Source organism: Cyprinodon variegatus, unplaced genomic scaffold (genome assembly GCF_000732505.1).
Source record: "Cyprinodon variegatus isolate N-32 unplaced genomic scaffold, C_variegatus-1.0 Scaffold332, whole genome shotgun sequence".
Taxonomy (NCBI): Eukaryota; Metazoa; Chordata; class Actinopteri; order Cyprinodontiformes; family Cyprinodontidae; genus Cyprinodon; species Cyprinodon variegatus.
Genome location: NW_015150785.1, coordinates 26,930 through 40,806, shown reverse-complemented (window position 1 = coordinate 40,806; position 13,877 = coordinate 26,930). Strand labels below are relative to the sequence as shown.

Here is a 13,877-nt window from a genome sequence, read left to right as displayed (position 1 = left end):
ACTGGAAAATATGAGCTTTTTAGCTTTCTTCCTGTATGAGAAGCTTTTCAACATTTGAAACATTAGTGCAGTGGTTTATGTTAAAATAAACCTTTGGGTTAAGTTGTCGCAAGCAGGTTTTTCTTGTGTTTCTTGTGAATTTGGTCTTTAATTTTTATTTCAAGTGGCATTAAAAAGTCTTGAATTTAACTTGCCTTATGCTGTAGGAACCCTGCCCGTTTTATCTCAATTTTAAGTTTTCTTTTAAGCTTTTAAGTTTTAGCCTTACCAATGTCTGTGCATAAATTGACTGGAGAGGAAGCCCACATGTTGTTTGAGGGTGATGGCCCTTTACGCTGAAATAAACTAACGAGAACCCTGTTATTGATAAATCAAAAAGACAGATGACGGGGGGAGTTGTAATATTTTGTCCAAAAGCAGTTGAGTGAGTAAAAAAAGAAAGAGCCTGGATGTTTGTATCAGATTTAGCACCAGTTCTGAATGTTTGTCGAGCTGCAGATTTTACAACAAATGACCTGGTCTTCTTAGCAGCAGGTCTGTTTTGATCCAGAGGAAATAAGAAATAACTCGGTAGGAGCTGGGGGTGTGCTGACTGACCTCACAAACCACTCAAAACACCCCAGTTAGATTTGGCGTTGGTCTGTTCTGTTCAGGTCTGCATGGTGGAACAGTTAAAATCCTGACTAGTCCTTTTTGCATAAAGTTTGCATGTTGTCCTTGTGCATATCTCTGGATACTCCTGCTGCCCTCCACAGCCCACAAATATGCATGTTAGGGTAATTGGCCGTTCTGAATTGCCTTTAGTGTGCTATCTCTGCTGGAGGTAAACAGCAACCCTGTCTGGATGAGACGGGTGCATCAAATGGATGGGTTTGACTAAATTTAGAATTAAAACAATAAAGAGTTGGATTAGGTCAGTCTTATTTCCCCAACACCGTATTTTGATTTCATCTTTCAACTTGAGGTGGGTCGATGTGTCACAAAGAGGGGAGGTTGTAACCTTTATGTGGGCCTTTCTGAGTTGGATCTTCCTCCCGATGAAGGAAGAATTCCTGGTATGAAAGTTGAAAGTTCAGAGATGTTTAGGGCTGTGAATAGCTGACAAACACAGCTTGTTGTTTAAAGTACAGTTAAAAGGGAGGGAACTGTGCTACTGAGATAAAAAATCTGATTGGTTGAAATAAAAATGTCTTCGTCATGGTAATCCTCCACAATAAAGCATTTTAAAAAGAGGATAAAACTTTTACTGGATTAGGTTTTCAAAGTGATGCAATGATATGTCTTTGATTTCTGTCCTTTAAAGAACCTGTTAGGAACCGGTCGCACAGCAGCTCCAGTTGTGGTTACTCCCAAGCACCGCTTTAGGGGAAAAACACTCTAATAGAAGGTGAAAGAATTCAGGTTGTAAGTTGAAAGCTGTTGATTCATCCTGAAGGACATCTAGAAACACAGAAATGGCCTTTTCTCACATTAGGAAACACCAAATTATGCATGGAAACTATATTAGGTGAGACGTAGGGCCACATTTTTTTTTGCTAAACGATTTACCTGATTGTGTTTTTGTTGTTGAATTTTGGTTTCAGAATGTCGAAACCTCCCAACAAAATGTTTTCGATTTTATTATTCTGGTGCCTGCAGTTTGGACCACCTACCTGAAAGACGCCAACATCTACGTCCAGCCAGGTTTCTTTTATTCAACCTTTAGCAGTGGATGTAAAAGGCCTTTGCTTGTGTCCTACATTCACCCACAAAGACCGCTGGTGTATAACTGGTATTTTTAGTTTCTTTGACAGAATTGCTGATCTATTTTGCTGATTAACCGTGGAGGTTATTCTTCAGACACGGTGAATAAAATATTCAACTCAAACATGTTTAATTAAAAGTGTCAAAACTGCAACCTTCTTGAATTAACCTGCGAGGCAGGATAGCTTTTTCTAAGGCGTGCATAGATAAGAAATGTGTTAATAATTGGAATATACTTAATAACTGCCCCATCTGTCAGATTTTAATCTGTTTTCTTCCTACTGAGCGATGCGTTTAGTAGGGGTGTAAATCGCACCCATCATGGCGATTCGATTCAGTATCAATTTTCTGACCCAACGATTCGATTCATTTCGATACTCAAGAATACACCACGATGCGATTCGATTCATTGGTTCATTTTTTTTTTTTTTTATTTACACCTTACAGGCTAGACAATATTTCAAATTTGAAATAAATCAATGAAAGCAGTTTTTTTTTTTATGCATTTTATTTGAGAAACAACAGCAAATAACAGAAGTAGAAAAGTTCATCCAAAAATACTGCATTAAATCAGTGCAATGAGTGCAACCGTCCCGCCCCCTCCAGAGACGCTCCGCTGCTCCTCTCCCAGATTGTAGCTGACCGCAGACAGCGCCGCAGACAGGAGGCCGGCTTGTTTTGTTTTTATGACCGAAATTGCGGAAAACAACTCGTGAAGTTTGACCCACTAGAAGAGCGAGGTGTGCGAGAACGCTGGGACCCTTTTTCCACCTGGATCTCCGCTCTTTTTGGCCCTCATGTCCCTCCGTCGTCGGACTAAACTCGCCCCCACTTCCTCGCCGCCTCGGCCGTATCTAGACCCACAGCGTGTAGCACAGACCACGCTTCCATATTGAGCATAAATTAAAAATGTCTGCATCAAGCTCACTGCGACACACTGCTGTAAGACTATAACTAGGAAGCAAAATAGGTTTAGCGCCACCGCAGCACGGGAGGGAGAATTACGCCCAGGAGCAAATGGATAAAAATATACTGGAGGGAAAAACAAAAACATGAATCGATTCTCTTGCGGACGTGTCGATGCATCAGATCTTAGGCTGTTGGATCGATGCATCGATACAAAACCATTATTATTTACACCCCTAGCATTTAGTATGCCTAAGTTACTGCCGTTGTTTTTTCAAAACAGTGATGAAATCTTAGGGCTGCTTGATGCTCGTGTGACCAGGTGAATGGGGCTAAAGAGAAGATGACTGTTGTGCTGTTTACAAACCCCAGTTTTAGTATTTCTTTGGGGGGAAAAAAGCAGAATCTTTTTCTTCTAGTAGAATCAGTTTATGGGAAAGACTGCTTTAGTTTTACGTTGTATTTTAATGTACTTCAATCTGTTGTGTTTACTGCAGATTGCCCATGATACACTTATACAGTATGGAAGCACAGACCTCCAAGCACTCCTCCAGATCACAGGAGAGGGAGGAGCATGGAGCAACCCAATCCTAAGCGCCCTCCTCACCGGCCAGCCCACCAGCCCAGAGGACGGTTAGTCTCCTTTATCTGCTCCATTTATTTACTTCGTTGATTTTTACAGATTGATCTGAGCTCAGTTTCACTTTGTGCTCTGCTTGTAGTTAATGCATACATTAGCTTGGAAGGTGAGGGCTTCATGGAGATGCGGGTGAAACACCTGGAGAAGATGGGCGAGGTGGCCAAGGCTGGAGTCTTGGCCAAAGCTTGTGCCGAATGCAACCTCATTTCCAACCAGGGAATGTTTCGACAGATCTACGTCGCCCAGCTCTGTCACCTGCTGCCCAACGAAGAGGCCATCATAGAGGTATGGGAACAAAAATCAACCAACAGGTTTTGTTTTCTCCTTGTTTGATGCAGTTCTAGTCTCTACACTCTCCGAGCAAACACTGCAGAGAAAGTCTCTGCTTTACTGTCAGATGAGCTGCTTTTTTTTTTTCTAAAGGCTGAAAAAGTTGATAGAAAACCAGTTGATTGCATCCAGTCATTGGCCTGCAAGACAGGCTCCTCCTGGATGAGCTTGTGGCGACAATTTTTGCTTCATTTCGTCGTTGACTCTTCAGCAATCCCTCACACTAAGCATTCTTGTAGCGATAGTGGAGAGGAAAAACTCCCTTTTAACTGGAAGAAACATCCAGCAGAACCAGGCTCAGTGTGAGCGGCCACCTTCCGAGGCCGACTGGGATTCAAGGAGGCAGACGAGCTCCGAGCCAGCCCCCATGTCAGAGGATGAAATAGAGCACATACAGTTAGTCACAGTCAGAGAAACAGGACTACACTGAAAAACAGGCTGATATCCAACAGTTATAAACAAAGGTGTTGATGGCAGTAGCTGCTATGAGGAGAAAAAACAAAGAGAGTACTATGTCAGAGGTTGAACTGACAAATACTGCAGAATGGGAGAATATGGATAAAATGAAGCAGAATGAGGGAAAAGTGTTCCCTATGTCCTCCAGCAGTCTAAACATACAGTGCTTTATTTAAAAGCACTTCAAAATGATACAATTGATCAATCTGCTGCACAGCTATCATACATGAGCTTTAAGCTGGGAGAAACCCTTTTGTTCGTGTTCCAAGGCGAACCGTAGATGCCTCCCATGAGAAGCAGGAGTCAACATCTGCTCAACATCTGCTCACCTACTGTGTGTCTGAGGAATAGAGGACAATGCATTCTTCTCTTACTTAAATAAGCATCATCTGCTGATGTGTATTAAAAAAGAAACCTCTTCTGCCAGACTCGGGAAGGCTACCAATGTGTGTAATAAAGTATTTTTTCAGATCCATGTGATGTTATGTGAAGGTCTTCTGTGCTCGTCTCTCTCAGCCAGATTTCCGAGCGTCTGATATCACCACAGCTGCTTTCTGGCCTTTCTCAATTCGTAAAAATTTTTTCTAGTAAGAACCAAAACAATTTGTTTTCTGAATCTTAATCCAAGGACGAAGCAGATGAACCAGTTTTATAAATCCACTCTTAAGGAGAGGGACTCCCTTCTGCAGGTTCTTGAACATTTAGTCACATCTCTGTACAGCGGAGAGCCTCTGAAGTTTTAACGATGACTTTTATCCCCTTCAGAAGCAGTTTGAGCTTCCATCTTTGTTCATCTGCTGTCACTGAACAAGCTGAAACGATACTGGGTTCATCAAGTCTAGATCGTCTTTTATTTTTGACTTATTGGTTTTGAAAAGTATTTCTCACACATTTATTCCAGTGTTGTTCTCTTCGTCTTTGTCCTGGTCAGGTCTAAGCACCTAAAACATCATACATACATACAGGGAAAAAAAGAAAGCACAGAGACAATTAATTTAGTTTTACTCGTGAGGAGAGTAAGAACAGACTGCAGAGCTTACAATCTCCTCCCCACCCTGAATCTTTAGCTTTCTCCTCGCTATTTATTGAAGTCAGGGGATGTCCCTAATTACACCAGCTGAGGTTTAACTTAGGGAAAGGGAAACAAAATGATCTTACTTTAAAATTCAGCACATATGTTAAAACAAAGCATGTGGTTGTTTTACAATTGAATTGTTCCAAGAACACACGTTTAGAGGAAACATGTGATAGAGGATGTTCAGGCCTCCTTCACAACCCGTCCGTTGCATGACCTTTATCTGGAACGATCTTAAGCAAGAGTTATTAAAAGATGAATTACACATTATACATCATAATAGTTCAGTAGAACACAACCCATGAAACACAAAGTAAAAGTATAAATAAAATATTCCTAACATCCTGCTTTGAGGGCTGTTATGTTTATGTTTAGATGTTTGTATGAATGTTTCGAAGCGCTGCAGAACAAATCTGCTCATGAAAACCTTGCACCAGATCTAAAAGATAAGGTCTTGATTCTGTGCTCCATGTCTGTTCAGATATCCAGACTGGACTGTAAAGATGTTCTGGAAATCACCTGCAGTCTGGAGACGGAGGGCGAGGAGAACACGGCCTTCATTCTGTGCACAACCTTCCTAACGCAGCAGCTACAGCAGCAGAGTCTCTACTGCTCCTGGTGAGTGGTGCATATTTCAGTCCTTTCCTGTAAAACATTTTGAGTGCTAATTCGTAAGAAAAATTCAGCTTCTGAAATAATTTTTTCACTTTAATTAGTTTGTTTGTTGGGAAGGTCATAGCCTTGTTGATGGAAAATGTTTTGCTTTCTTTGTTGGAAGGGATTTGATATCGTTGTGGAGTAAACTTCAGAGAAGACTTGACCCTTCGTCGATTTCTCTATTGGAACGATGCCTTCAGCTGGGAGCCATTGCCAAAACTGTCCAACATCTGCTCTACCTGGTCCGTGTGATTCAGGAAGAGGTTGGTTAACTGTTTTTTTTTTTCCTTAAGTTTTTAAAGTTGCTCGCTTTCTTAGGCTGACAGGATAGGGTATGAAAAAGGGGGAGGGACATGTGGCAAAGGACCACAGCTCGCATTCAAACCCGGGTCGGCTGCGTCGTGGACTGAGGCCTCTATACATGGGTCGTGCGCGCTAACCACTGCGCTAACCAATCTACTGCAGGCCAAAGATCAGAGCCGTAGAAAACGGGCATAGTTGGATTTTGCACCAAAGTGCATAGTCACCCCTATGCATAATATCATAACTGTGTTACTGTATTAAAGCAACGTTGTGAGACTTTTGACTCGAGTACTAGCTTGATTTGAGATATTCACAAAGATTTTTTCAGGTCAATATTAAGTCAGTGTCAATATTAGCACTTGCCATCTGTTACGACCACCCAGGCCACAACATATTTGAGGACATGAGACAAACATGAGGTTCAAAAGAATTATTTTATTCTTCATCTCTAGAACTTCTTTTTAGATCAGGTGTTTTGTTTTTCTGCAAAGAGACAAAAAACAGAGAATCAGATTTTTTCCCCCAGTTTCCCGCTTCCAAAAAAAAAACTCTAAGAAAGAGAAAAGAAAAAAAAAAACAAAGTATGAACAGAAAGTTGGACCTGGTGAGTCAATCCAAAGAAACAAAACGTTACAGCAGAGGGCCAACCCTATACAGGGCCGTCGAAGCCTTTGCTAGTAACAAACTAACGGTTAAAAACTCTAAAAAAAATTTTAAAAGAACGAAAACGGGACAACCGGTCCCACCAGGTCAAAGTTACAAAAAATCAGCAAAAAACAAAGGCTAACGAACAAAAATACCGCATGGCAGGCTGGAGAGGCCAGCGGCGGCCTACAAAGACTGGAGACGTGCGCATCGCGTCTGGACGCTCCCTCTGTGACGGTGGGTCGATCAGAAGGCTGTAAGGGGGAGAGAGAGAGAAACCCAGCCTACTTATAGGCGGACCAGTGTCACACAAATTAACGTAATCGATTTACAAAAGAAAACAGAATTATCAAGACTCTAAAAAAAAATAAGTGATTCAACTAAGGTCTATGCAACACTAGAAGGTAAAATAAATAAATAAATAATTAATGTGACCGACACACATAACACCATCTAACTGAGATAACTGAGCAGTTTTTCCTGTTTCCTTTAGGGACTAAAACCACTGATCTCTATTTATTCATTGAATTGCTGATAGCCCGTTTGTAGTACAGGGTTGAGTGAAGCCATCGGCAGCCATTTTGGTACTCCATAGTTAGACTGGTCACAATTTAAACAATACGTGCGCTTCAGCAACAAACAAGATGTAATGATTTTCAGGGGGATTTAAGGCTTTTAAAATAAAGATAAATTCATCACTTTGACACAGACTGGCTGTAATTTATAAAAAAAAATAGGCACATCACTTTGCAGAGTCATTATGGAGTCAATGAGTCTATAAATCATGTAATATAACATATTATACAAATCCATCACAACAACATTAATGTGTTAAAGGAGCAAAATAATACAGATGAGCCGAAAGTGTTAGATTGATGATGTACATATAATATACATGGATTGATGACATTGCTGTGGTAATTACATATTTCATATAATGTCAAGATTTTAAATCAAGACTGAATTACGAGTACAGGTCTGTTAACGCTATAATAAATTGTGCATGAATGATGCCATATACTTTTATGCTTATCTTATGAAGCCAGTGGGACGCAGAGCTTGCTCATGTTGATATGCTGCTGAGGTTTCTCAGTCATCCAGGTCGTAGTGATTCCAAAAAAGCTAAAAAAAAAACAATCTACTAGACTTTGTTTTCAAGTTTGAAGATGTTTCGCTTCCCATCCAGGTTTTTCAATTCGAATTTCAGGAATTGCTTTGAGTTGTTTTATCCAGCAGCCCAACAAAGCCTTTTTTTTGCTTAGAAAACATGCAAATAGAAACGGATAACGGGTCCAGCCCTTTGGAATGGGGGTCGTTTTGCCCCATACCTGTCTAAGTGTCTGAAAAGGGGAGTTGTTAAAGGGAATCGTTGGTCCCGCCAAATAGGCTGGGTCTTCAGTTGGGGTTGCGATGATCGCGACCCCAACCTTTTTACAGGGAAACAGAAGAAGCAACTCAATGCTATTTCTGACATTTGAAATTAAAAAGCTTCCTCGATGAAAAGCAAAATGCCTTAAAACTTGGAAACGGACTCCAGTGGATTTTTATTTATCTTTTTTGGAATTACTCAGATTGAATGTGACATCTTTGCTTGATTCGAGCACCAGCTTCCTTACTACAATAAGGCACTGTGGGTCCTAATGGGCAGGTTAAAAACCAGCACAAAGCATTTTATCATTTAACCTTTCCAGCAGGATTTAACTGTGATGTTTTTTTCTCCTTTCAGACGGAGACTTTCGGAACACGTGCCTCAGTTGAGCTTTGTGTCAAAGCACTTCAGCTTCCAAAGCAGGACGACTCGGAAACCAGAACATCCATTTGCAAGATGGTGTCCTGCCTCCTTTCTAATGATCTGGAAGTCCTGCGTGCCTGCAAGCTCACAGAGTTCCTCCTCGACACCAGCCAGGAAACTTTCAACTGTCTGAAGGAGCTATATCTTCGCCCAGACCAGAAGCGGGACCAGGAAGGCGAGGCTATTCCCAACTCGCTCCGCTGCGAGTTGCTGCTAGTGCTGAAAGCTTACTGGCCTTTTGACCCCGAGTTCTGGGACTGGAAAACTCTTAAATATCACTGCATATCGCTGCTAGGGATTAGACCGGAGTCTGAAGAGGAAGAAGAGGAGGAGGAGGAAGAAGTGGAGGACAAGCAAGAGAAAGCTAAACGGCACGAGCCACACGGAGGTCCGATTAAAGTCGAACCGGAGCCCAACAGCAGGATAAACGGAGGTCTTAATGTGGATAAAAGTCAGATCAATAACCACACGGACATTAAAGGGAAGTGCGAGATTAAAAGGCCAAAGCTGCGCTGTCAGATCTGTAAGAGGTCCATCACAGACATACAAATAATTCATCACTCCCAAAGACACGCAGAGAAGAATAATCATCCCTGCCCGGTTTGCTTGGAGGACTTCAGGAGCAGAAAGGACCTGCTGCCACACCTGAGAAAACACATAAAGAAGCTTCCATCTTCTCCCCAGAGCAGCACAAAGACGGAGGCCACGCAGGAACAAACGGAAGACGAAGAAGATGTCGAACCCGGAGAGATCACCCTGGACCCCTCACTAATGCTGTATTACAAATCCACGCAAAACCAAGACCCGTTGCATGACGCTGTCGGAAAAGCCAAAACCCCGACGGAGCAGCCGGAGGACAACGACGAGTATGTGACCTTCGATTACATCGACAAGCACTTCAAGCTGCAGAACCGGGAGGTGTATCCCTGCCCGGGGACCAAATGCAATCGGATCTTTAAGCACTCCAAGTACTTGTACGTCCACCTGAAGTCGGAGCACAGGGGCGACGAAAATGTGAAACATTTCCATCAGATGAGGGACAAAAGGGAAAAATGCGTCTTCTGCAGACGGCACTTTGTCTCTGCTTACCATCACCGCAAACACAGGAAAGTCCACTACGGCGATCAGCCTTACATGTGCGTCGTCATCGGCTGCGGCGCTCGCTTCGGGACGTCTAACGAGCTTGTGATGCACAAGCACACCCACGGCTTCCAGCTCAACTACCAGTGCGAGCTCAAAGGCTGCTCCGTCACATACTCAGACCTGGGGCAGATCTATCACCACGAAGCACAGCACTTCAGAGATGCAGCCTTTACCTGCAGCCGCGCTGAATGTAAAAAGTTCTTCTTATCTAAAAAGGACTTTCTAAAGCATTTATCCACACACAACATCACGTTCACAGAAAATGACTTTGAGGCTCAGAGAAGGGCTAAGCGGAAATTCTTCAAGACGGTCCGTGAAGTGATTGTGCGCCCCATCAAGCCCGTGAATATAACAGAAGCTGTAAACGGGAACGTCCTGAACTCGCAGTCAGTCAGCTGCGGCTCATCTCTACAAGAAGCCGAACTCCAGGAGCCCAAGGCGACGGTCACGCTGGTGGCCGTGTGCTTCGACGGCAGCAAATTCACATGTGGCTTTGAGAGGTGTGGAATGACGTTTTCTAGAGCCAGAGACGTCCAAAGGCATCTGAAATGTGCTCACCCGGAACATTTGAAGTTGGAGAACAGAGAACAGAAACATGAAAAGGGGGAAAACTCTGTGCCCCGAGAGGTGAAGCCTGAAACGGAACCAGAGAGTGGGGAGCAAAGAGAAGACGAACCCTCACCTCCGCTGTTACCTTTGGAGTCGGCCAAAGAGAAGAAGGTACCTTCTCACACCAAAGGCGGCGACACGAATCCTTCGGGCGTTAACACAAAAAGTGACGCTTTGAAAGAAATCCTCATCGGGTTGAGCAAACTAAGCCTGGGCTCCTCACCCTCTCAGGGTTTGCAAAACAACACCCTGAAGTCCAACTCCGACTTTACATCATCTTCTATCCATCAGGCCATCATAGCGAAGCCTCCCGTAGTGTTGCTGAAGAAGAGACGCCATCTGCTGGAGGAGCAGGTAAAAAGCGAAGCGGAACAAACGCCGCTGACCAGCGAGGAAGAAGGCGTGGAATCGTTGGCCACCGCCAGGCCTTATGTGTGCGAGATAAAACGGTGCGGCTTCCGGACCGCTCGGAGTTACAGCCTACTGCGACACTACCTCTCCGTACACAGCCGGACCATCGACGACGCCAAACGAATGACCGCCTCCATCAAGCCTTACAAGTGCCACCTTTGTCCCAAGAGTCACAGAGAGAAGAAAGTGCTGAAGGCCCACTATATTACAGTTCACAACATGAGCGAAGACCTCTTTAACAATTTGAGCTTTGCGTCTGCAGGAGTCGAAGGACACGAAGGGTCTGCAGCGCCACAGGCGACGCTGCAGCTCTCAGCGAATCACAGTGAAAAGGCTCCCAACCTGCCACATCAACACAATGTGAAGGAAGAGAGCGGAATCAGTGAAAACGGAGAGAACGGCAGCAATCTTTCCTCCGTGGAAGACGGAGAGGAGGAAGGCGAGATCAAAGACAAAGATGACGAGCAGAAAGAGCAAAACGAGGACAACGCCGCCCAGCAGGTGAGAACCAGGCGTGTGGTCGCCAAGAGCAACCTGTGTTACATACTGGACAAGTTCAGCAAACCGTTCCACTGTGTGGCGAAGAACTGCGACGCAGCTTTTTCCACACAGGGAGGCCTCGTTCGCCACCTGCAGCTGGTGCACCGCTACAATCGCTCTCAGCTCCTGCTGGAAAAAGACGGCGAGGTGCCGGCCAACCCGGAAGCCAGACGGGAGCCTTCCAAGAGAAGACCTCTCACAAACTCTGACGAACCTCAGCCGCAGTTCAAATGTCACTTTGCTAACTGTTTCGCCTCCTACCACCTTAAAAGCAGTCTGGTGCGGCACACGCGAGACGTTCACTCTCGGCCTCCTGAGCTCATACGATGCAAATTCGACGGCTGCTCCAGGGTCTTCAGCCACAACGAGGCCCTTAAGAAACACACTCTGTACAGTCACTACGAGTACTACGACTCCCTGGTGCTACGGCTGCAGAGCACACACAAGAAGTCAGTAACTGGCTGCCAGAAGAAGGTGATCGTTACGCCAACGAGTCCTGAGAAGGAAGAAACGTCTTTGCCCACCACTGAGAATTCGGAGTCTGAAGGGACGACGCAGTCGGAAGAGAAGGATGACAGCGGTGCCGATGTGAAAAAGGCGTCGGGGAAAAGCGGCAGACGAAAGCACAACTTGTTTAGCAGTTTCGTCTTTAGATCTCACGAGGAAGCACTACAGATGTGTCAGGACCGCTGTTTGCGTACGGCCTACCCGTGCATGGTCCAAGACTGCGACTCGGTGGTCACCTACCTGCACAGCCTGCACCGCCACTACCTGGCGGTTCACCGCATGTATCGAGAAGATCTCTACAAAAATGAAGACAAACTTGTTTTTACCGCCGAGAAGCTGGAGGTGCTGATCCAGGCGAAGTCCGCCAGGCCAGCCGTCAGCGGAGAAATCTCACCTGAAGAGGCTCCGAAAACGGAGCTCCAGGCTGAGGCAGCAGAGGAGGAGCAGCCTCCCCCTTTGACTCCTCCTGCGCTGGAAGCTGCATCAGAGGACAAGGAAAGTTGTGAGCCTCTAGATCCACCAGAAGAGGAAAAAAAAGAGGCTCCACCCGATGAGAAAAGCGAGGCCGCAAACGAGACGCCGGAAGATGAACTGATCAAGGAGGAGGCTCCTGAGGAGCTTCCTGTTTCTACTCCTCCACAGACAAAACCGGATGAAAGATCCATATTAGACAAATTTAAACCACTTCTTCGCCCGGTCACTGTAGACCTTTCACCTCCGTGCTCGCTGCATTTTTCTCCTGAGACAGGCAACAAAGATGGCGCTGAAACAAACACCTCGACGCCCCCTCCCACGCCATCACCACCCCCAACACCGCCGCCCTCCGCTCCTGTTCGCATGCCCCTGAAACGGAAAAACGAACAGTTGGAACAACCGTTCAGCTGCAAAGAAACCAAGCCCAGAAGCCCCTCGCCGAGCCCCTTTGACATCGCTGCCTACAAGCCCATGGGCTTCGAGTCCTCGTTCTTGCAGTTCATTCAAGAAAAAACTCCGATAGAAACGGAGGAAGAGCTGAAAAGTGGAGACGCTCTGAAACGCAGCTGCTCTGTGAAGGAGAACAACCAGCTGGGAGTCTCTCACACCCGCAGCAAACGCACTCATTCTCCCCCGGAGGATGGAAACTTCACCTCGGTACAAAACTTGAAGTCCATCCTGGACAGAGCCCTGGCTGGGTGTGGGGACCTGGCCGTGAAGCAGCTACAGTACCTCAGACCGGTGGTGGTTCTGGGTCGACCCGTGACCAGCACCGCCACGCCTGACCTCTTCCCGTCAAAGACCAACAGCAAACTGCTTCTTGGAAGTTAGTTTCAATCAGCACCTTTTTAAACATGGCAATGAAAAAGTGATTTCTTTTTACAGACTGTGTATCAGTATTTTTATTTCTGCCAAAACACTTTTTTTTAAGCTGACTGAACTTTTGTAGAAATTAGAGTTAAAAAAAAAAAGCCTTAAAAGGTGCAGATGAAAGCAGTCTGACAGTATTTTAGACTTTATCAAAGCAGTCAGATAACATCCGATGTGTTCAATTAGTGACAGATGTATATATGACCATGTCCTCCCAAACACATGTAAAGCTTTCCAGATTGTTAGAAATGATCAGTAGCATAATGCCAAAACTTTTCACTCAAAATGGGACTAAAATGTGAACCTACGACTAAGAAGTATGTTTGGTTATTTTTCACTTCTGTTTATATGAAATCAGTATTGGCAGCAGTTCTTGGACAACATGTATGTAACAGTTTCTAATAAATAAATAAAAAAGACTGGAAATACATTTAGGGCATTTTTGTAATCAATGAAAGAGTCTAGCTCTGCTTTTAAGTGTAAAAAAGGATAAAGATTCATTTTTAAGTCATTGTCAAAGAAATCGCTTAACTTGGGTACTATTCATGCATTTTGATTTTATAAAATGGTTAAAAAAAAGAAAAAAAGGTTTTTTAAGCCGTTAATTATAAACTTCAGTGCCATAGTTTCAATCGTACGGAAGAGGATTAGGGCCACTGGAAAAAAAAAAAAAAGTTAACTGATTTTTTTATTTTATTTCAGGTATAGTATGGGGAAAAAAATCAGAATTCTGGGGAAAAAAAGTCAGAATTCTGAGATTAAAGTCAGAATTCTGA

The 13,877-nt window shown here is 44.3% G+C and overlaps 1 protein-coding gene across 1 annotated transcript in view; it reads left to right on the top strand.

The window, feature by feature from the left end:
- The window catches only part of rlf (rearranged L-myc fusion), a 35,708-nt gene extending 22,065 nt beyond the window's left edge, over window positions 1-13,643 (top strand). The window contains exons 4-8 of the mRNA XM_015385175.1: window positions 3,147-3,282; window positions 3,372-3,574; window positions 5,632-5,768; window positions 5,929-6,070; window positions 8,482-13,643. Of these exons, the coding sequence (XP_015240661.1) occupies window positions 3,147-3,282; window positions 3,372-3,574; window positions 5,632-5,768; window positions 5,929-6,070; window positions 8,482-13,062 (5,199 nt within the window). The 3' untranslated portion in view covers window positions 13,063-13,643. The remainder of the gene's footprint in view (window positions 1-3,146; window positions 3,283-3,371; window positions 3,575-5,631; window positions 5,769-5,928; window positions 6,071-8,481) is intronic.
- The last annotated feature ends 234 nt before the right edge of the window (window positions 13,644-13,877 follow it).